At 47.9% G+C, this 23,269-nt stretch overlaps 1 protein-coding gene across 1 annotated transcript; it reads left to right on the top strand.

The window, feature by feature from the left end:
* Positions 1–907: 907 nt before the first annotated feature.
* Positions 908–22,427, top strand: EPHX1 (epoxide hydrolase 1). The gene is made up of 10 exons (XM_072140059.1): positions 908–976; positions 1,721–1,832; positions 10,152–10,336; positions 10,625–10,805; positions 12,409–12,636; positions 13,693–13,822; positions 14,175–14,389; positions 18,331–18,439; positions 19,460–19,585; positions 20,764–22,427. Exons 1-10 carry the CDS (start codon positions 920–922, stop codon positions 20,966–20,968), a joined length of 1,548 nt encoding a protein of 515 aa, XP_071996160.1. The 5' UTR covers positions 908–919; the 3' UTR covers positions 20,969–22,427.
* The last annotated feature ends 842 nt before the right edge of the window (positions 22,428–23,269 follow it).

Consider the following 23,269-nt stretch of genomic DNA (forward strand, 5'->3'; position numbering starts at 1 on the left):
TAGCTAATCCTGTGTGATACTGTCTGCTGAGCTGTGTATCTAATTCTATCCTGTGTGATACTGTCTGCTGAGATGTGTATCTAATACTATCATGTGTGATACTGCCTGCTGAGCTGTGTATCTAATCCCGTCATGTGTGATACTGTCTGCTGAGCTGTATCTAATCCTATCCTGTGTGATACTGTCTGCTGAGCTGTTTATCTAATCCTATCCTGTGTGATACTGCCTGCTGAGCTGTGTATCTCATCCTATCCTGTGTGATACTGACTGCTGAGCTGTGTATCTCATCCTATCCTGTGTGATACTGTCCTCTGATCTGTGTATCTAATCCTATCATGTGTGATACTGACTGCTGAGCTGTGTATCTCATCCTATCCTGTGTGATACTGTCCTCTGATCTGTGTATCTAATCCTATCCTGTGTGACACTGTCTGCTGAGCTGTTTATCTAATCCTATCCTGTGTGATACTGACTGCTGAGCTGTGTATCTCATCCTATCCTGTGTGATACTGTCCTCTGATCTGTGTATCTAATCCTATCCTGTGTGATACTGTCTGCTGAGCTGTTTATCTAATCCTATCCTGTGTGATACTGACTGCTGAGCTGTTTATCTAATCCTATCCTGTGTGATACTGTCTGCTGAGCTGTGTATCTAATCCCATCCTGTGTGATACTGCCTGCTGAGCTGCGTATCTAATCCTATCCTGTGTGATACTGACTGCTGATCTGTGTATCTAATCCTATCCTGTGTGATACTGCCTGCTGAGCTGTGTATCTAATCCTATCCTGTGTGATACTGTCTGCTTAGCTGTGTATCTAACCCTATCCTGTGTAAACAGTCAGTCGAGCTGTGTCATACTGATGAGTGAAAAAATCCAGCCTGAGCCCCTGGCAGAGATCCCATATCAGCCCGGACTGTATGATGGGATGTGCCCTGCGGATAGGATCTCTGGGTAAGGTGCTGGCACGGCTTCAGGTATGTCAAATGTACTCAATATCTGATCCCAGACCGCAACAACTTCAGGGGAGAACATGGAATAACTATAACCGGATCCCACCTACAGCAGCAGCAGACCACCCCCCATCCCTGCATACAGCCCCCTCCTAACCATAGCCACATGGGAGGGCAGTAGGTGGGGCCTGGCTTCTTCAAATATCCCAAAACACAGATAGAAAATATGTAAGTACCTGGGAATGGTATCAATAAAAAGTAACTGTCCTCCAGCAAAAAACAAGCCCTCGCTCAGCTCTAGCAGTGGATAAATTAAGACTTACAGCCCAAATATTTGTAAAACACACCATAGATTGATAACATGGTAAGTAATAGTGAAGCCTAAAACAAAACATAGTTCATAGTAAAGGAGGTTAGAAAAAGACACCAGTCTATATTTGTTTTTAACTTGGAAAGAGTTAATAAGATATAATACAACATTTAATATAAAAAGTAGTAAAAAAAAACTTTCAAAAGTTGCAAAAGTTAAAGAGTTGCAAATTTTTTGATGAATCCTGAAGGTGCATTATATTTGTGTCTCTTGTCACTTCATCCCCCAGCATCCTGCACACTGCCAGGGCATGCTGGGACTTGTAGTTCCATAGATGATGTATGATGATATCTCTGCAGTGCACAGGGCACAGTCCTATCTGCTGCGGACATTGACCCCTGAGTTCTGCCTCCTCCTCCTCCTCCTCACACTGCTTTGCATGTAACCTTTGTGCACAGATCTGTGGACTACAAGTACCGACATGCACCGCGCTCTCCTTCCATCCAGGCAGCAGTGTGTACGCAGGAGAGATCAGAGCTGCACACTCCGCGGAGGACTCCGCTCATACAGGTGACTACATCACCCAGCATCCACGAGTAGTAGTTTTAGGGTGTACACATTGCAATGCATGACGGTCGTGCAGGATCTGATCGGCCGATCCTGTCTGGGGATTGCATTACTTGGGGGGATAAGCAGCTACTTGATGCCTCCTGCTACTCTTATCAATCAGGAGTGTCGGGCATGTGGATATCTATGTGATGGATCGATCAATATCTCTAATATCGGCTCTAGTTGTCGGCCGATACTTATAATATGTGTTCTGCTTGTAGTTATGATTAGTGTTACATGAAGTAAAAAATATGCAAATCCGCATCTTGATCTACTGGAAAATAAGTATGTGCCCCCACTGGAAAATGTGCAGTTTCATAGTTTTAGATATATATTTGTTCATTATTGATGGAATGTTTGACTGATACATTGTAACGACAGAGCTGCTGCTCTGTGACTACTTATTGCAACTGGGCACTAGTTCTATCTGAGGTTTACGACCTGTCAGAACATTATGTAGACTGGTGGCAACAAGTGGACGGCTCCGATTTTTATGTTGACTCATATTTCCTGCTTTTATCAGGAAATTGTCACAGGAAATATAAGAAACCATCAGAATCTGAGCAACAAGGGAAAACTTAGGACTGGGAGGGGAGTAAGTACTTACCATGAGTGGCCAATGAAGGGTGCTTGATGACTGGGGCCAAGGTGTAGTCACAGAGGGGTCAGAGCGCCCATGCTGACCCCTGACCACTGCTGGCTATGATAGAAAGGTGTCAGGACACACAGGACATGGCAGCTCGCTGTGTATGGGTGGTGTAGTCACAGAGGGGTCAGAGCCCCCATACTGACCCCTGACCACTGCTGGCTATGATAGAAAGGTGTCAGGGCATGGCAGCTCGCTGTGTATGGGGGGTGTAGTCACAGAGGGGTCAGAGCGCCCATGCTGACCCCTGACCACTGCTGGCTATGATAGAAATGTGTCAGGACACACAGGACATGGCAGCTCGCTGTGTATGGGGGGTGTAGTCACAGAGGGGTCAGAGCGCCAATGCTGACCCCTGACCACTGCTGGCTATGATAGAAAGGTGTCAGGACACAGGACATGGCAGCTCGCTGTGTATGGGGGGTGTAGTCACAGAGGGGGCAGAGCGCCCATGCTGACCACTGCTGGCTATGACAGAAAGGTGTCAGGACACACAGGACATGGCAGCTCGCTGTGTATGGGGGGTGTAGTCACAGAGGGGTGAGAGCGCCCATGCTGACCCCTGACCACTGCTGGCTATGATAGAAAGGTGTCAGGACACAGGACATGGCAGCTCGCTGTGTATGGGGGGTGTAGTCACAGAGGGGTCAGAGCGCCCATGCTGACCCCTGACCACTGCTGGCTATGATAGAAATGTGTCAGGACACACAGGACATGGCAGCTCGCTGTGTATGGGGATGTAGTCACAGAGGGGTCAGAGCGCCCATGCTGACCCCTGACCACTGCTGGCTATGATAGAAAGGTGTCAGGACACACAGGACATGGCAGCTCGCTGTGTATGGGGGGTGCAGTCACAGAGGGGTCAGAGCGCCCATGCTGACCCCTGACCACTGCTGGCTATGATAGAAAGGTGTCAGCAGACACAGGACATGGCAGCTCGCTGTGTATGGGGGGTAGTCACAGAGGGGTCAGAGCGCCAATGCTGACCCCTGACCACTGCTGGCTATGATAGAAAGGTGTCAGGACACAGGACATGGCAGCTCGCTGTGTATGGGGGGTGTAGTCACAGAGGGGTCAGAGCGCCCATGCTGACCCCTGACCACTGCTGGCTATGATAGAAAGGTGTCAGGACACACAGGACATGGCAGCTCGCTGTGTATGGGGGGTGTAGTCACAGAGGGGTCAGAGCGCCAATGCTGACCCCTGACCACTGCTGGCTATGATAGAAAGGTGTCAGGACACAGGACATGGCAGCTCGCTGTGTATGGGGGGTGTAGTCACAGAGGGGGCAGAGCGCCCATGCTGACCACTGCTGGCTATGACAGAAAGGTGTCAGGACACACAGGACATGGCAGCTCGCTGTGTATGGGGGGTGTAGTCACAGAGGGGTGAGAGCGCCCATGCTGACCCCTGACCACTGCTGGCTATGATAGAAAGGTGTCAGGACACAGGACATGGCAGCTCGCTGTGTATGGGGGGTGTAGTCACAGAGGGGTCAGAGCGCCCATGCTGACCCCTGACCACTGCTGGCTATGATAGAAATGTGTCAGGACACACAGGACATGGCAGCTCGCTGTGTATGGGGATGTAGTCACAGAGGGGTCAGAGCGCCCATGCTGACCCCTGACCACTGCTGGCTATGATAGAAAGGTGTCAGGACACACAGGACATGGCAGCTCGCTGTGTATGGGGGGTGCAGTCACAGAGGGGTCAGAGCGCCCATGCTGACCCCTGACCACTGCTGGCTATGATAGAAAGGTGTCAGCAGACACAGGACATGGCAGCTCGCTGTGTATGGGGGGTAGTCACAGAGGGGTCAGAGCGCCAATGCTGACCCCTGACCACTGCTGGCTATGATAGAAAGGTGTCAGGACACAGGACATGGCAGCTCGCTGTGTATGGGGGGTGTAGTCACAGAGGGGTCAGAGCGCCCATGCTGACCCCTGACCACTGCTGGCTATGATAGAAAGGTGTCAGGACACACAGGACATGGCAGCTCGCTGTGTATGGGGGGTGTAGTCACAGAGGGGTCAGAGCGCCAATGCTGACCCCTGACCACTGCTGGCTATGATAGAAAGGTGTCAGGACACAGGACATGGCAGCTCGCTGTGTATGGGGGGTGTAGTCACAGAGGGGGCAGAGCGCCCATGCTGACCACTGCTGGCTATGACAGAAAGGTGTCAGGACACACAGGACATGGCAGCTCGCTGTGTATGGGGGGTGTAGTCACAGAGGGGTGAGAGCGCCCATGCTGACCCCTGACCACTACTGGCTATGATAGAAAGGTGTCAGGACACACAGGACATGGCAGCTCGCTGTGTATGGGGGGTGTAGTCACAGAGGGGGTCAGAGCGCCCATGCTGACCCCTGACCACTGCTGGCTATGATAGAAAGGTGTCAGGACACAGGACATGGCAGCTCGCTGTGTATGGGGGGTGTAGTCACAGAGGGGTCAGAGCGCCCATGCTGACCCCTGACCACTGCTGGCTATGATAGAAATGTGTCAGGACACACAGGACATGGCAGCTCGCTGTGTATGGGGATGTAGTCACAGAGGGGTCAGAGCGCCCATGCTGACCCCTGACCACTGCTGGCTATGATAGAAAGGTGTCAGGGCACAGGACATGGCAGTACACTATGTATGGAAAAAAAGAAAAAGTTTTTCAGCTCACCTATCAGTACAATGTTGATAGCGGTTCGTGGCTGCACAGACACCTGGGTTGGGGAGCCAGTGAATAGTAGCAACAGAAAAGGGTGTAGTCCAGCTTCCAACGAAAGGCAAGATTTAAGATTTTCGCCCGAAACGCGTCAGGTTCTTTCTCATGGACGTCCTATGATGTTTTTATCCTGTTATTTTTTTCTAATAAAGTGGACTTTTAACACTTAAATCTTGCCTTTCGTTGGAAGCTGGACTACACCCTTTTCTGTTGCTACAGTACGCTATGTATAGTTAGTCAGAGCCACTATCAAATGTGTGGTGCTGTGGGATTATTTTTATGTACCAAATCTCTTTTCAACAAATTAATTGAAACTCTGGTTGCCCTCTGCCACCACTAGAGGGAGCTAACTGCACAAATATATGTATAACTTATTTGTAGTGCAGGGGGGAACATAATATCCTTATACACTGACCCTCCTTTATGGTCACTTCAATTATCTGCTTCCTGACTCTGCTGGGAGTTGTAGTTCTGCAGAAGTTGAGGGTTCACATGTTTAACTGCACTGCAGGTTATTCATTTGGTGTTTTAGAAGAAAAAAAAAATTCTAAAAATAGCAAAAAATTTAGCATCTGTTCCCATCAGATTACGCATGTTGGTAGGGTTGATCAATGTTTGTTTTGTGACCACCCCGGGCCCCCCCCCCTCCCCCGCCGGGGAACATCATCCAATTTTCCTCTGTCTTGTTTCATGGCCCGAATAAGCCATGAAATATGCTCTATCCTGAGGGGTTGAGTGCATTAAATGAACAATATCAGCTGTATAGCGCCCCCTTAGGCCTAGACATAGCACTGCGACCATGTGCTTTTACTGTATAAGAATAATGGTTAGAGGCTGAAAGTGTGCCCCGTTCTATATTTACTGTGAACATTAATGTGGCTGATGTGATTTTAGAGGCTTTTCTAGGAAATTACTTTTGCCTTGTAGTATCTTTTTTAAAGCCGCGTTCACAAGATGCATTTTTTGCAGCGTTTTTGGCGCTTTCCAAAGGCTTGAATCGTGATCACATTCTCAGGTTACATTGTGTTTTGGCAAATGCTTTGTAACCTCAGCATGTGATCAAGGCTAAAGCCACCCATTGTGTGAACGCGGTCTAAAGATCTCCTCCTTACTTTGTATGGGGAATGCAGTTTCATCAATGTTTCCTGTAGTAAACAGAATCGGTGGGCCGCCATTTTCTCTGTTGCTATGTTACTACTGATTACACTTGTAGGATTATTGTGAGACATCGTTGTGTTTTATGGACGTTCCTGGCTGCCAGAACCTATAAAACAACGTTATAGATATAATGGCAGGAAGTCATTGTACCAAAGCCTGAGGCCACGTTTATACTTGGCGTTTTTGCTGTGTTTTAAACATCCCATAAGAGCACATGTATTTCAGCAAAATGCTTGTGTTTTTTCCAATGCATTTAACGTACGTTTCAAAAGGCTGGAAGAAACGCGGCATAAGCGGCACATGTGAATGCGGTCTGAGGCTGCATCACTGAGATACTCATAGAGATGTCATCATGTCATAGAGGGTGCTATTACTACTTACCTTACCATTGCTATTAATACATAGAAATACCGCGCTGAATGCTACTTACACAATGAGCGTGAGGTAACGGTGATGGGTAGCTTCCTACTGTGAGTTAACCTTAATGAGTAGATTCTTAGCGTGAGGTAATGGTGGCGGTTACCAGCTTGGCGTGAGGTAGTGGTGGCGGTTACCAGCTTATCGTGAGGTAATGGTGGCGCTTACCAGCTTATCGTGAGGTAATGGTGGCGGTAACCAGCTTAGCCTGAGGTAATGTGGCGCCTAGCAGCTTAGCCTGAGGTAATGGTGGCGCTTACCAGCTTAGCCTGAGGTAATGGTGGCGCTTACCAGCTTAGCCTGAGGTAAATGGTGGCGCTCACCAGCTTGGCCTGAGGCAAATGGTGGCGCTCACCAGCTTGGCCTGAGGCAAATGGTGGCGCTCACCAGCTTGGCCTGAGGCAAATGGTGGCGCTCACCAGCTTGGCCTGAGGCAAATGGCGGCGCTCACCAGCTTGGCCTGAGGCAAATGGCGGCGCTCACCAGCTTGGCCTGAGGCAGATGGCGGCGCTCACCAGCTTGGCCTGAGGCAGATGGCGGCGCTCACCAGCTTGGCCTGAGGCAGATGGCGGCGCTCACCAGCTTGGCCTGAGGCAGATGGCGGCGCTCACCAGCTTGGCCTGAGGCAGATGGCGGCGCTCACCAGCTTGGCCTGAGGCAGATGGCGGCGCTCACCAGCTTGGCCTGAGGCAGATGGCGGCGCTCACCAGCTTGGCCTGAGGCAGATGGCGGCGCTCACCAGCTTGGCCTGAGGCAGATGGCGGCGCTCACCAGCTTGGCCTGAGGCAGATGGCGGCGCTCACCAGCTTGGCCTGAGGCAGATGGCGGCGCTCACCAGCTTGGCCTGAGGCAGATGGCGGCGCTCACCAGCTTGGCCTGAGGCAGATGGCGGCGCTCACCAGCTTGGCCTGAGGCAGATGGCGGCGCTCACCAGCTTGGCCTGAGGCAGATGGCGGCGCTCACCAGCTTGGCCTGAGGCAGATGGCGGCGCTCACCAGCTTGGCCTGAGGCAGATGGCGGCGCTCACCAGCTTGGCCTGAGGCAGATGGCGGCGCTCACCAGCTTGGCCTGAGGCAGATGGCGGCGCTCACCAGCTTGGCCTGAGGCAGATGGCGGCGCTCACCAGCTTGGCCTGAGGCAGATGGCGGCGCTCACCAGCTTGGCCTGAGGCAGATGGCGGCGCTCACCAGCTTGGCCTGAGGCAGATGGCGGCGCTCACCAGCTTGGCCTGAGGCAGATGGCGGCGCTCACCAGCTTGGCCTGAGGCAGATGGCGGCGGTTGTGTATGTGCAGGGTCGGTTCCAGGTTTCAGTGCCCTCTTTGCAGTGAATTCACGTGGCGGCATTAAAAATTCTGAAACTAAAACAGTCTCCTGTTCCCTAAAATATTCCCCAGTTTATTATATTTAGATTCATTATCAACTCCGTCATGATTATTTTGTATACACCCCACACATGGTTATTTTATATGAAGCCCCCTGTGGATTCATTAGATACAGCCTCCCCTCACCCCCAGGGATTCCTTATGTCCAGCCTTATGTGGGCCCCCACAGCAGCTCTGGGCCCAGGCACTTGTCCGGGGTTTGCCCAGTGCTGGCGCTGGCCCTGTATATATGCAAACAATGGTCTCTGGGCCTGGTTGGTCAATGTGAGAACACTTGTATGCTTAACTGAGTAGAGAGTACATGTGTATGGTGCATAGATGGCGGCTTTAGGACCTAGTCTGGATAGAGAAGGGGAGGTTGAAGGGGGCAGGCTCCAGACTTCAATAATGACCCCATAGTGCATCTGAAGAGCTCATTGTGTGGTATGAAGAGGAGGCGAGAAGCCTTGATCCAAGCGCCCGGTGATAACGACACTGTAACTAAATGTAGTATAGACACATTCAAGGATCGTTCTGTTCTCGTTTAGGTCTTAATCATTATCTGTAAGAGAACACGGATTATTGAACAAAGTCCAAGGAATTTCAAGGACAAGGGTAAATTTTAGGGAAGAGAAATTCTGTATGTTTCAACTTAGGAGTCATGAGGGGGCAATATCTGTAAGGTCCTGTGAGGAGAACAGAAATACCCATACAAGCTTGGCCAAGGATGCGTGTATACATGCTGGTCAAAAGGGATAGTTTGCTTGCGATATGGTTGTCCCAGGGATTTAAAAACCTGCTTTAAAAAAACATCTCTGCATCTGACCAGAGGTTGCGCTCAAGTCCAGGTATAACCCCATACACGTGTGTTATCGGCCATAACCAGTAGACAGATGTGGAACCGAAGCGGCCATATTTGTCTAATCATGGGTTATGTTATTTTAAGGGTTAATCTAGTGAATTAATTTCTTTATGGACTTTCCTGTAGAGACATTTATGGGTGTATTTTATGTAAAATGGAATTAGTCATTGGTATGTGTAATACCGTGACGGATTAGAGGGAGAACGCCGATGGGGGTTTCTTGTTGTCCATAGGAACCAATCAAAGGGAAACTTTTACATAAAAACTAACAAAGCCTCTTTGTCTCAGGGATGGGTGTGAGGTGGGGGCAGGCAGTTCCTAGAAATCCATGTATGTAAATTTTCAGAATTATTTTTTCCCAAGAAATAACAAATTTGTCCTCCTGCCTGAACTTTGAGGAGACTTCAGAAAAAGGGGAGACCTCAGGTCAGGAGGAGCAAATCTCCCGATCCGCTGTGATCTGAGAAAGTTGTTTTAAGGGCATCTACCACCAGGATGAAGGGTTCTATGCAAATGAGCCTGAGGGGCTCCAGGCTCCATAGGTGTTAATGGAGCCTGGAGCCCCTCAGGCTCATTTGCATACAACCCTTCATCCTGGTGGTAGATGTCATTTATAGAGGACATCTCCTGATGAAGGAAGTTTTTGACATATACAAGGCTCAGATCCTTTAAAATGTGGCTTTTCACACATCCTGTATATCTCGTTCCCTATATATGTGCCTGGGGGTATACCACACATCTTATATGGTGTGAATTCTAGGAAAAGGGGGCATGTCACACTTCTGATATGGGGAGTGGCCTAGGAAGAGGGGGCATGTCACACTTCTGATATGAGGCTGTGGTCTAGGATAAAGGAGGCGTCACACTTCCTATACATCACTTTTTGTATGGGGTGACCTAGGAAAACAGGGTGTGTCACTTCCTATCTGGGGTGGGGCCTAGGAAAAGGGGGTGTGCCACTTCCCAAATGGGGTGGGACCTAGGAATGGGGCGTCTGTCACACACATAGAGAGTGTGAACTAGAATTCATAGAGGTGACTTAGTTTACAAATTTTAGCTTAGTTTACATTCTCTAAATTTCCAATCCCGTTTATATTATGTGTTGTATTCTCCTGCAGGAATAATGCTCTTCGAGATCCTGGCCGCCCTCATAGTAGGGGTGCTCCTTTACTGTTATCTGTTCAGAGCAAAAGATGAGACCTTGCCCATGGGAGATGGCTGGTGGGGCGCTGGACCCAGACAAGAGGACGAGGATGAAGAAATACACCCTTTCAAAATTGAGACCTCTGAAGAAGAATTGAAGGTACGGCTTATTTAGCTTAGAATACATTAGTGTGCTAGGTTTTCTGATACAGACCTCCAAATCAACTGTAAAGCTGCAGAGGTAAAGTTTTTACTAAATATAGCCACCACAAGGGGGAGCTCAGGAGCTTACCATACATTTGTATACATACAGTATGCGGAAAGCTCTTGAGCTCCCCCTAGTGTAGACTCCGGGCACTGAAAATTGAGTTTGTTATAGGATTGTAATTTATTCTTAGTTTACATTCTTCTTATACTTACCTCCTCTACCTCAATTGATTCTCCGCAGGATTTATTCCGCCGTATTGATGACACCCGTTACGCCGAACCTCTGGAGGGCAGCCGCTTTAACTATGGCTTCAATTCCAAGCATCTCAGGAAGGTGGTGTCCTACTGGAAGGAAGGATTCAGCTGGAAGAAACAACTGGAAGTCCTTAACCAGTTCCCGCATTTCAAGACCAAAATTGAAGGTAAGTGCTCTTACATTCCCTGTAGGTCCTTCCAAGTGGCTGCCACAGCCTTGTTGGTCCTGTGCCGTGCCTACAGGTGTCTCCGTGACTTACTCTGGGACCCTTAATCGGCTGCAGAGGTCACAGGCCGCCGAGTGTCGGACACCTAAGCCATAGAGGCCTGGCCCTTTAAACCACGATTACCTATTTTATCGTGGCGATGGGCCCATTATCTCTGCGCTCCGTGGTTAATGAGCGCCACGTAATCAGCCCGCTCCATAATTATCAGTCATTTCTGTCCTAGATTCCTTACCAGGGTCCAGCGGGAATGTTACAAGTGGGAAATGTGTAGCTTTTTTAATTAAATATGATTCTCCTAGAATTAGTTAGGGAAGGACTCGACGCCCAGAAATAGACCAGACTTAATTAAGATTAAAACGTGCCGGTCCCCCGCCATCGCCGGCTTTGATGTGTATATTTGTCACGTAGTTCTGGCTCCTTGGAAAAAAAAATATCAAAGGGGAAAGTCCATTTCTTTTTTCTGCGGATAATAGAATGTGACCCTGGAATATACCATCACTTACTATTAGGAGGGGGTGCAACAAATGTGACCATGCAGCCAATGATGGGTATTGGCCTGGATGTTTATTCCTTGAATGTCCTGGGGATGTGTCCTCACACTGCTGTGCTTTGAGCTCTCTTCAGTCAATGTTAGGTATTTTCCCTGGAGATCTGTGTAATCATAACTCTGTGTATGTAACTAATAGCAGCAGGACTGTGATATATGGATTTATATTGCAGGATTGTACTGGGGGCGTGTCCTCACACTGCTGTGCTCTGAGCTCTCTGCAGCCAATGTTAGGTATTGTCCGTGGAGTTCTGCGTAATCATAACTCTGTGTATGTAACTAATAGCAGCAGGACTGTGATATATGGATTTATATTGCAGGATTGTACTGGGGGCAAGTCCTCACACTGCTGTGCTCTCTGCAGTCTGTATAAGGTGTCTGGAAAGATGTGTAATCATGCATCTGTGTATGCTGTAAGTAGCAGCAGCTCTGTGAATAATCCAGACTTCTAGCATTACTAAATGTTATTTTTTTTGTTGTTGCTGCACTGCTGTGCTCTGTGTCTTAGTTTTTACTCAGAGCAAAGAGGAAGAGCTTTGGTTCAGTTCAGTTTAGAGATCTAAGAACGCAATATTGTGAACGTTTGTCCTTACACTGCTGTGCTCTTAGCTCTGTGCACATCTCCTCTGCTGACCCTCCTTTCTGCATTGATTGACTGTAGTAATATTATATTATAAGCTTTATGCAGAGCAGAGAGGAGGGGCTATGGGTTGTTTAGTGCAGAGAGCTAAGAGCACAGCAGTGTAAGGACTATATACAGTTCAGGTGGCCTCATACACTTTAGATTGACAGCCAATCCTGGTGCGTGCGGTGAGTAAGGTTTGCCTCCTGTGTGAAATATTTAACCACAAATAAAAAGGAGCCATGAACCCGTAGGCACAGTGGGTATTGTATAAAAACACCCTGTCCAAAATTACCATTATCAGCACCTTCATGCAACTTTGTGGCAAAAATCTCATTAAAATTCCAGAATGCCTTTGTCTTTGTTCCCTCCAGGCATCGATATCCATTTTATCCATGTGAAGCCAAAAAACCTCCCCGCCGGCCGGAGAGCCAAACCCATCATCATGGTTCACGGCTGGCCCGGATCCTTCTATGAATTCTACAAGATCATCCCCCTCCTGACGGATCCCAAAAGCCACGGTCTGAGCGATGAGCACATCTTCGAAGTCGTCTGTCCATCTATTCCTGGCTATGGGTTCTCGGAGGCCTCTCACAAGCAAGGTGCAGTATGTGCAGCCTATCCCTCGTATCCTGACCCCTCTGGCCCCTCCCTTCTATAAAGTTTGCAGGAGTTGTATTATACAGGATGGGACAAACACCAGATTTACAACATGTCCGTTCCAGTACCATGCAGCTCATGTGTGAACAGGTCCTGAGCAGATTATTGCTGCAGTATGGAAACCGAATAGCAATTCGCATATGGATACCTGAGATCACTGCAGCATAGCCGCCTATAGGTCATGTGGCTAACAAAAGAGCTTCACAGAGATGCTGGGTCAACCACACCTTTAACCATGGAACAATAACGAAATCTTTACTCCTTTGGTTACTTTGGCTCAAGATTTTTTGCTTTTCCAGAAAGTTGTTTGGTTTGTGGAGTCTCACAGTCGCTGTGTCTACAAGTCTAATCACTTAAAGTCTGGCCACTCTTTTACATAAGTTGCCCTTGTGCCTTTACTTCCTTAATAATAATCCCTAAATGATCATTAAGTGATTCAGCAATCCTGCTACTTACATTTGTGCTGTGTGCAGACTCTCTGTAATTCTTTGTTTACATCTCTGAGCTCTGATGAATAGGAGGAGCTGTAGCAGGAGAGTTATGACTCATACTGCTCCCTCCCCTCTTACTGTATAGCTTCCTGTATATTAGCAGGAAGTGAGTAAAGGGCTCCTGTAAGTGAAGCCTACTCCTTCGCTGAATATAATATGTTTAGCCTTCAATTTGATGGAACATTTAAATGTTCTTTTAAGTGTTCTAGCGCTATTTTCTTGAATGTAGATGTACAAGCTGGCCCGCATCTTGTTTATGTTTACATATCATCCTCTCAGATCAGTGCAGAGGCTGCTGTGATCACAGGACTCTGTGCACGTTAAGGTTTTCTGCACGCAGCTTGTAATCCTTTGTTTCAAAAGTTACCAAAAACAATTTGGTGAGAAAAAGATTGAGTGAGATTCTTCTATCTATTTCACAAGTGACTTCAGCAGGGAGGAAGTAAAGGTTCAAAGTTTTATTTGTGATTTTTAGGACATCCCCTTTAATTCTTGTTGCCGTTGCAGGTTTTGACTCCGTCGCTGCTGCTCGGATCTTTTACAAGTTGATGAGGAGATTGGGCTACCAGCAGTTCTACGCGCAGGGAGGAGACTGGGGATCCATGGTCTGCACGATCCTTGCACAGCTTGCTCACAGGTCAAGTAACTATGTGAAATATATTATAATCTATCAAGAAAATCGGTCTTAAATTCTGTGTTTTCTGATACAGATCTTCAAATCGCCTCCATTTTAGTTTAACCATAAAATTCTGGTTTCCTGTTGTCACCACCAGAGGGAGCTCTCTCTCCACGGATTACGCACTGATCTCTATGGTAAAGGAGTATGCTCTTGGACTCCCCCTAGTGGTGACCATGGTCCAACAGAAATTTATAATTTACCTTCACAATTATACAAAGGACTGGACTCCATATATTATATAGAATAGAAAAATTCTACACTTAAAAATGACAAAATAAAGTAACTTAAACTTTTTTTTGGTTGTTTTTAGCAATGTCAGGGGATTGCATCTCAACATGGCAGTCGCTTTCCCAAAAAGTGTAAAAGGGGTGTTCTCCATATTTCTGGGCCGGCAATTCCCAGGGCTGTTTGGCTTTGAGCAGGAGGATGTGAGGAGGATGTTTCCCTTCCTGAAGAAGTATTTCTTTCACACGATGAAGGAGAGCGGCTACATGCACATCCAGTCCACCAAGCCCGACACTGCAGGTGAGGAGAGTATGAGGCCATCTGTAGTCTGACAGCAGCAGGGAGAAAGTAAAGGACTTCTGTAACTCGAGTCTCTCCGTACTCCATTAGTTATAGTAAGGGAAGAGGAAATCCTAGATGGTGAGACACATCCTCTATATACATTATATGACTGACAGTTCCTCTACAGCAGGGGTCTCAAACTCAATTTACCTGGGGGCCGCTGGAGGTAGATTCTGGGTAAGGCTGGGCCGCATCAAGTTTTCCACACAAAATGCGCTTACAAAATATCATTATTCAGATTCAAATGTCACGGCGTCTCCCAGTGCAAGGAAAGCCCCGAGCTGGGAGACGTGTTTTCTCTATGAACGCGTCCTGTGCACCGAGGGGTCCCAAGCTCCTACCGCACTGAGCCCAGTCAGGGGCTCAGTGCGAAATTTGATAATATGTTCAATGATATCATTTTTAGGACTGTACGACCTTTTGATCACTTTTTATAGATTTTTTTATATTTTTCAAAATGGCAAAAAAGTGCCATTTTCGACTTTGGGCGCTATTTTCCGTAACGGGGTAAAACGCAGTGAAAAACCGTTATTATATTTTGATAGATCGGGCATTTTCGGACGCGTCGATACCTAATGTGTTTATGATTTTTACTGTTTATTTATATTTATGTCAGTTCTAGGGAAAGGGGGGTGATTTGAAATTTAATTTTTTTTTTAAAAAACTTTTTTTTATTTTTATTTATACTATTTTTCAGACTCCCTAGGGTTCTTTAACCCTAGGTTGTCTGATCGATCCTACCATATACTGCCATACTACAGTATGGCAGTATAAGGGGATTTTCCTCCTCATTCATTACAATGTGCTATCAGCACATTGTAATGAAGGGGTTAAAACGAAATAGCCTCGGGTCTTCGGAAGACCCGAGGCTACCATGGAGACGGATCGCCGCCCCCCGATGACGTCACGGGGAGCGGCGATCCCAGGTAAGATGGCGGCGCCCATGCGCCGCTATCTGTTTGAGGCTGTCGGCAGCTTTGCCGGCAGCCCACGCTGTAAAAACACCCGCGATCGGTGCTAGCACCGATCGCGGGTGTTACCAGTAAGCCTTTGCTGCAATATGCAGCAAAGACTTACCGGCTATGGAGAGGGCTCAGCCCGTGAGCCCTCTCCATGCAGCGCGACCCGACCGCCGCCGTGAATACACGGCGGGCGGTGCTTTTCCAGGTGGGGGCCGCAAAATGTTGTCCCGCGGGCCGCGAGTTTGAGACCCCTGCTCTACAGCATCAAATACCACCCCAAAATCAAATACTGCATTCATACAATAACTAGTACAGACCCCCAATCAGGACACTGTGACCATGCCGGAGACCCCAGGGGCCGGCGGCGGATGCCGGAGTAGGAGCTGCGTCCTCTATATACTACACCACACAGGAGACACATCCCCTACATACTACACCACACAGGAGACACATCCTCTATATACTACACCACACAGGAGACACATCCTCTATATACTACACCACACAGGAGACACATCCTCTATATACTACACCACACAGGAGACACATCCTCTATATACTACACCACACGAGAGACACATCCTCTATATACTACACCACACAGGAGACACATCCTCTATATACTACACCACACAGGAGACACCTCCTCTATATACTACACCACACAGGAGACACATCCTCTATATACTACACCACAAAGGAGACACATCCTCTATATACTACACCACACAGGAGACTCATCCTCTATATACTACACCACACAGGAGACACATCCTCTATATACTACACCACACAGGAGACACCTCCTCTATATACTACACCACACAGGAGACACCTCCTCTACATACTACGCCACACAGGAGACACATCCTCTATATACTACGCCACACAGGAGACACATCCTCTATATACTACGCCACACAGGAGACACGTCCTCTATATGCTACACCACACAGGAGACACGTCCTCTATATGCTACGCCACACAGGAGACACGTCCTCTATATGCTACACCACACAGGAGACACGTCCTCTATATGCTACACCACACAGGAGACACGTCCTCTATATGCTACACCACACAGGAGACACGTCCTCTATATGCTACACCACACAGGAGACATGTCCTCTATATGCTACACCACACAGGAGACACGTCCTCTATATGCTACACCACACAGGAGACACGTCCTCTATATGCTACACCACACAGGAGACACGTCCTCTATATACTACACCACACAGGAGACACGTCCTCCATATACTATACCACACAGGAGACACGTCCTCTATATACTACACCACACAGGAGACACCTCCTCTATATACTACACCACACAGGAGACACCTCCTCTATATACTACACCACACAGGAGACACCTCCTCTATATACTACACCACACAGGAGACACCTCCTCTATATACTACACCACACAGGAGACACCTCCTCTATATACTACACCACACAGGAGACACATCCTCTATATACTACACCACACAGGAGACACCTCCTCTATATACTACACCACACAGGAGACACCTCCTCTATATACTACACCACACAGGAGACACCTCCTCTATATACTACACCACACAGGAGACACATCCTCTATATACTACACCACACAGGAGACACATCCTCTATATACTACACCACACAGGAGACACCTCCTCTATATGCTACACCACACGGGAGGGACACGTCCTCTATATGCTACTCCACACGGGAGGGACACGTCCTCTATATGCTGTAGAGTAGATAAGTGATGTTTTCTGGTTATGTGAGGGGAATATTTATATTCGAGAGATAATTATATTTTCTACCTCTAGTTTTCCAGCTTCTCCTGATACCATCTGTCCAGTTGGAATTGGTAAAACATCCTACACATTATCTGGCTCTTGTGTTCAGACATCCCCCCCTCAGCCGCCCTGTGTGGGCAGACACCTTAATGCGACACATGTTCCCTATACTAGTATATAGTGTATCATTTAGCCTCCGCTGCACGTCTTTTTTTCACGTGGATCTTCTCTTAGAGCTTTTGCTCTCCTCCCAGGTAGATAATTGTTTTCGGATCACGTGTTTTGGTATTATCTGTGCCTGGTGGACAGACCTTGCTCATTCAGTGACGCCGGGGCCACATATAACCGGACAGATCTGTGGTTGTCACTTTCATGAATGGAGACCATTTGATCTGGGTTTGTAGTTGCGGCACTTTCACCTAATTGCAGATCTGTTGCTCGTGGAGACTTTGATCTCTTTCTCAAGTGGCATCTGCTTCTATTTAAAGCCAATTATAAATGAAGTAACAGGGCAAAAAGCCAAGTCCTTTACTGACTGCCGCTGCTGTATATATATAGGCCTAATGCGCAGCCCGTGCCTACTCATAATCTGCTCCAGAATTCGGCGCAAACAAGATGACTCCAGAGATGACGTGTTCTCCATGAGGCGCAGGAAGTCACTAATACGTTAGTTTGTAGTGCTTCGATTTACTTAAAGGGGATATATTACTTAAAACCAAAAGCTGAATGACGTGCCCCATGTTATTGCCCCTGTTCCCCTGATTAATTTGATGTTTGTTTTTCCAAAATCGGTCCACCCGTTCAAAAGATATGACCCCCGGAAGTCTGAGTTAGCGCATTATAGAACATGGACACGCCCCCTAAGAAAAAAAAAAGGTTACCGCCCCCTAGTAGGCGCTAATGGACATATAAACTTCCGGAGGCTGTATCTTGTGAACGGATGGACGTATTTTAACAAAACGAACGCCAAATTTATCAGGAGCATGGCGCCCATCACATGGGGTGTCTTATTCATTTGGTACCACAGGTTAATTAAAGGCAATGTCTCATTGTGAGTCACATCACATGTGTCATACTGGTATATATTACCCTCTAGTTATCCCCCTGATACTTATTTTAACCCTCTATCTCTCTGCAGGATGTGGCTTGAACAGTTCCCCCGTTGGTCTCGCCGCTTATATTTTGGAGAAGTTTTCTACGTGGACAGATCCCGATTTCCGTGACTATGAGGATGGAGGCCTGGAGAAGTAAATACAGGGGGCAGCTATGGGGTGGAAGAGAGATCTGAGGTGTAGACGACTCTCGTAATGTTCCCGCTGCTATAAAAGCCTCTTCGTAGTCGATAGATTGTGGACTTGGGACGAGCAAACAACAATGATAAGAGCTAAAAAAAAAGAGGGTAAAGGGATCAAATAACCGGCGAATTATAAACTTGGCAGCCAGTGCCAGGCAGCTGCTGCCAAGGCAAATAGAAGCACAGGATGAATGGAGTTCATGTGAAAGGAAACCTGTAGGTAAATCATTAGTGGAGCCATGCAGGGACCTTGGCTATTATAGACTTCTAGATCTGCCATTCTTCTGTTATTCCTCCTGGAGATTTAAGAATAAATTGGCTGATGAAGGTGAGAGTTCATATAAGGTATCTAAGCTACAACGAAGTTGCCGTGTTAGACAATAGTACATGGACTCTCCATCATTGTGAATTTGACTTTCTGTACTAGAAATTGTTACATTACGTAAATGTAACCCCCCCCCCCCCTGTTTTATCCTTCCTTCCTCTTTCCCAAACGGGTGCATATTGGTGCCTGATTTTGTTCCCTTCCTCGTCCCCCCCCTTTTCCCTATTTTCCTTCGTTTTGTATCGTTGTGCTTTATTATGAAAATTTAATAAAAATTTAAATATGAAAAAAAAAAAATTGGCTGATGAAGGCGTCGCACAGTCAGTGCTTCCAGAAAATTCCAGTGAAAAATCCTTGTGGTTGGGGTTGTCCCGTTATATGGATTTATGACAAAAGCCTATGATACAAACGCCCCTTTAAGGGCTCATGCACACTAGCGTATCTCCAGGCAGGCACATGGGAGAGGAGGAGGGGATAAATGCTGCTCGCTCCCGCCCCTCTCCATAGAAAATAGTAGCCGCACGGCCATGCGCCACAGCTGTCTATGGGGGACGTACTTGCGTCCTGTGCATGAGCCCTAAGTCATACAATTAGGTCGTAGACCCTTTCTGATTATTTTTTTTTTTATTTTTTCCCGATCTTCTCCAGAAAATACACCTTGGACGACCTTCTAACCAACGTTATGATCTACTGGCTGAGCGGCTCCATTGTGTCTTCCATGAGGTTCTACAAGGAAAACATGGCCAAAGGATTTGGCACGGCCGAGCATGACAAGTAGGTGGCCTGTGGTGTGACCGAGGCTGAGACACATATACAGATGATAATGCAGAGGAGTCTCATGCCGAGTTACAACCTCCTCCTCTCTTCTTCTTTCCTTTTCTCTCCATTCTAAACTTTCCATCTTTTCCTTATGTTCTTCCCAGCTTCTCCCTTCTTTTGCTTTCTGTTACTCTTCTTTCTTCCTTTCTTTTTCCTCTTCCCTCGCTCCCTTCTCTTTCCTCTTCCCTCGCTCCCTTCTCTTTCCTCTTCCCTCGCTCCCTTCTCTTTCCTCTTCCCTCGCTCCCTTCTCTTTCCTCTTCCCTCGCTCCCTTCTCTTTCCTCTTCCCTCGCTCCCTTCTCTTTCCTCTTCCCTCGCTCCCTTCTCTTTCCTCTTCCCTCGCTCCCTTCTCTTTCCTCTTCCCTCGCTCCCTTCTTTTTCCTCTTCCCTCGCTCCCTTCTCTTTCCTCTTCCCTCGCTCCCTTCTCTTTCCTCTTCCCTCGCTCCCTTCTCTTTCCTCTTCCCTCGCTCCCTTCTCTTTCCTCTTCCCTCGCTCCCTTCTCTTTCCTCTTCCCTCGCTCCCTTCTCTTTCCTCTTCCCTCGCTCCCTTCTCTTTCCTCTTCCCTCGCTCCCTTCTCTTTCCTCTTCCCTCGCTCCCTTCTCTTTCCTCTTCCCTCGCTCCCTTCTCTTTCCTCTTCCCTCGCTCCCTTCTCTTTCCTCTTCCCTCGCTCCCTTCTCTTTCCTCTTCCCTCGCTCCCTTCTCTTTCCTCTTCCCTCGCTCCCTTCTCTTTCCTCTTCCCCTCGCTCCCTTCTCTTTCCTCTTCCCCTCGCTCCCTTCTCTTTCCTCTTCCCCTCGCTCCCTTCTCTTTCCTCTTCCCCTCGCTCCCTTCTCTTTCCTCTTTCCCTCGCTCCCTTCTCTTTCCTCTTTCCCTCGCTCCCTTCTCTTTCCTCTCCCCTCGCTCCCTTCTCTTTCCTCTTCCCTCGCTCCCTTCTCTTTCCTCTTCCCTCGCTCCCTTCTCTTTCCTCTTCCCTCGCTCCCTTCTCTTTCCTCTTCCCTCGCTCCCTTCTCTTTCCTCTCCCCTCGCTCCCTTCTCTTTCCTCTCCCCTCGCTCCCTTCTCTTTCCTCTCCTCCTCTTCTCCCATTACTGTTGTCCCCCCTTCCTGGCTCTCACTGACCCCCTCCTATTGTCTTCCAGATTACCGGTCAAGGTCCCCACTGGAGTCGCGTCCTTTCCCAATGAGCTGGTGCACTGCCCCCTCCTCTGGGCCAAGGAGAAATACCACGACATAGTCTCCTACAATTTCATGCCCCGGGGAGGGCATTTTGCTGCCTTTGAAGAGCCGGAGCTTCTGGCCAGAGACATCCAGCAGTTTGTGGGGAAAGTGGAACGTCGTCCATGAGAGATGGAAACCCGATGTATCCGCGCTCCCCCGCCGCCGCGTGCCGTACATTGCCACCCGCTCCTTATAGCACTTGGATAAGCTGATGCAACTCTGTAGAAATTCATAAAAAGTGTTTTTGTGAGAGAGAATTATTATGATTATTCTTGTTGAAGATATCCAGCCTTCTGCTCCAAACTATGCAAAATCTGACACATGCTGAGCCATATGCCCCCAAAGTGTGCCCCTAGTACCCAGTGCATACTCTGTGCTGCCCCCTGCTGTACCCAGTGCACTCTGTGCTGCCCCCTGCTGTGCCCACTGCATACTCTGTGCTGCCCCTGCTGTACCCAGTGCATACTCTGTGCTGCCCCTGCTGTACCCAGTGCATACTCTGTGCTGCCCCTGCTGTACCCAGTGCATACTCTGTGCTGCCCCTGCTGTACCCAGTGCATACTCTGTGCTGCCCCTGCTGTACCCAGTGCATACTCTGTGCTGCCCCCTAGTGCATACTCTGTGCTGTACCCAGTGCCATCCTCCCGTCACCCCCTGCTCTACACGCCGTGCCATCCTCCCGTCACCCCCTGCTCTACACGCCGTGCCATCCTCCCGTCACCCCCTGCTATGTACACTATGACTCCACTACCATACACAGTACCAACCGTGTGCCCCCCCCCCACCATACCAAGCACATACCCCATTATATATTACAGGCTGCGCTGCAGTGTCATTCTGGACTGGGACCAATGAAGGGCCTCTTAAAACTGCACTAATCGAGACACTTTTGAGGGGGAATTAAAATCGAGTTCCAAAAATTTGGGGACTTGGTAATAATCCCATGGGTTGAATTGTGACAAAGTTTACTCAACTTCCTCCAGCACTTGATGTATAGCCGCTGTCAGACTACAACTCCCAGCATGACCTGTCAGAGTACATCGGGAGATCACGCACTTCTCATCTTCCTCTGCTGCGAGCGCGAAACGCGTTGTGTCCTACAATCCATATAAGGAGGATTCTTACAATACATTGCGGTTCCTAGTAAAAAGTCCTTCCCTCTATATCCAACCCGGTCCCGTCCCGCAGCATCCTGTGATTTACATGGGACTTCTAGATTTGGAGCAGTTATATTGATAGATGGGACGTGTGCGCCCTCTACTGGTGACTCTGCGGTATAACAGTGCACCGCGCTCCTGTACTGGCGAGCGAGACCCAATATACAGAACCTCAGGTGCCTTCATATAAGGGAACATCATCTCCATCCTACAACATTCACCTACATTCCACCTCCTATATATTGTAGAAAATACAAAAAATATCTATATTTTTCGGTAATTCCCAGCTTTTTCTTGTTAACCCCTTATTAATCACATGATTGGGGCTTGTGCTGATATTTGTGTAACAGAATGAATCCTTTTTATTTTTGCATTTTTCAATATTGGACTTTTTTATGTTCTATTAGTAATAAAGATGGTAAAATCTCGCTCCTGCCTTACAGATAATTGTCCTATTACATATCACTGTGTGTGACGCTGACAACTGGTGCGGACCCTCCTATGGACTGATGGCGGTGCTGACCATTGCACTGGTAGAGGGGTCGCAGTCTGAGCTGGAGCCACAGGGGGGCGATCATTAACCCTCCCTATGGATGGAGCTGGTCCTGATGCTGCCGCTGCTGTGCGGGACAGACCTGGAAATTTGGGGAGATTGGGAGTATAAAGTGACACTCTGCAAATTTTTTTTTGAGAGAAGTTGTCATGGTGGTCTGTGCTTAACGGAAAAGATAAAAAAGGTCACTACTCTATAGGAGGTATATAAGGGCACAGGCTGTTATTACTCTATAGGAGGTATATATAGGGGCACAGGCTGTTATTATTACTCTATGGGAGGTGTATATATAGGGGCACAGGCTGTTATTACTCTATAGGAGGTATATATAGGGGCACAGGCTGTTATTACTCTATGGGAGGTATATATAGGGGCACAGGCTGTTATTACTCTATAGGAGGTATATATAGGGCACAGGCTGTTATTACTCTATAGGAGGTATATATAGGGGCACAGGCTGTTATTACGCTATGGGAGGTGTATATATAGGGGCACAGGCTGTTATTACTCTATGGGAGGTATATATAGGGGCACAGGCTGTTATTACTCTATGGGAGGTATATATAGGGGCACAGGCTGTTATTACTCTATAGGAGGTATATATAGGGGCACATGCTGTTATTACTCTATAGGAGGTATATATAGGGGCACAGGCTGTTATTACTCTATAGGAGGTATATATAGGGGCACAGGCTGTTATTACTCTATAGGAGGTAT

This window comes from Engystomops pustulosus, chromosome 3, assembly GCF_040894005.1.
Source record: "Engystomops pustulosus chromosome 3, aEngPut4.maternal, whole genome shotgun sequence".
NCBI lineage: Eukaryota > Metazoa > Chordata > Amphibia > Anura > Leptodactylidae > Engystomops > Engystomops pustulosus.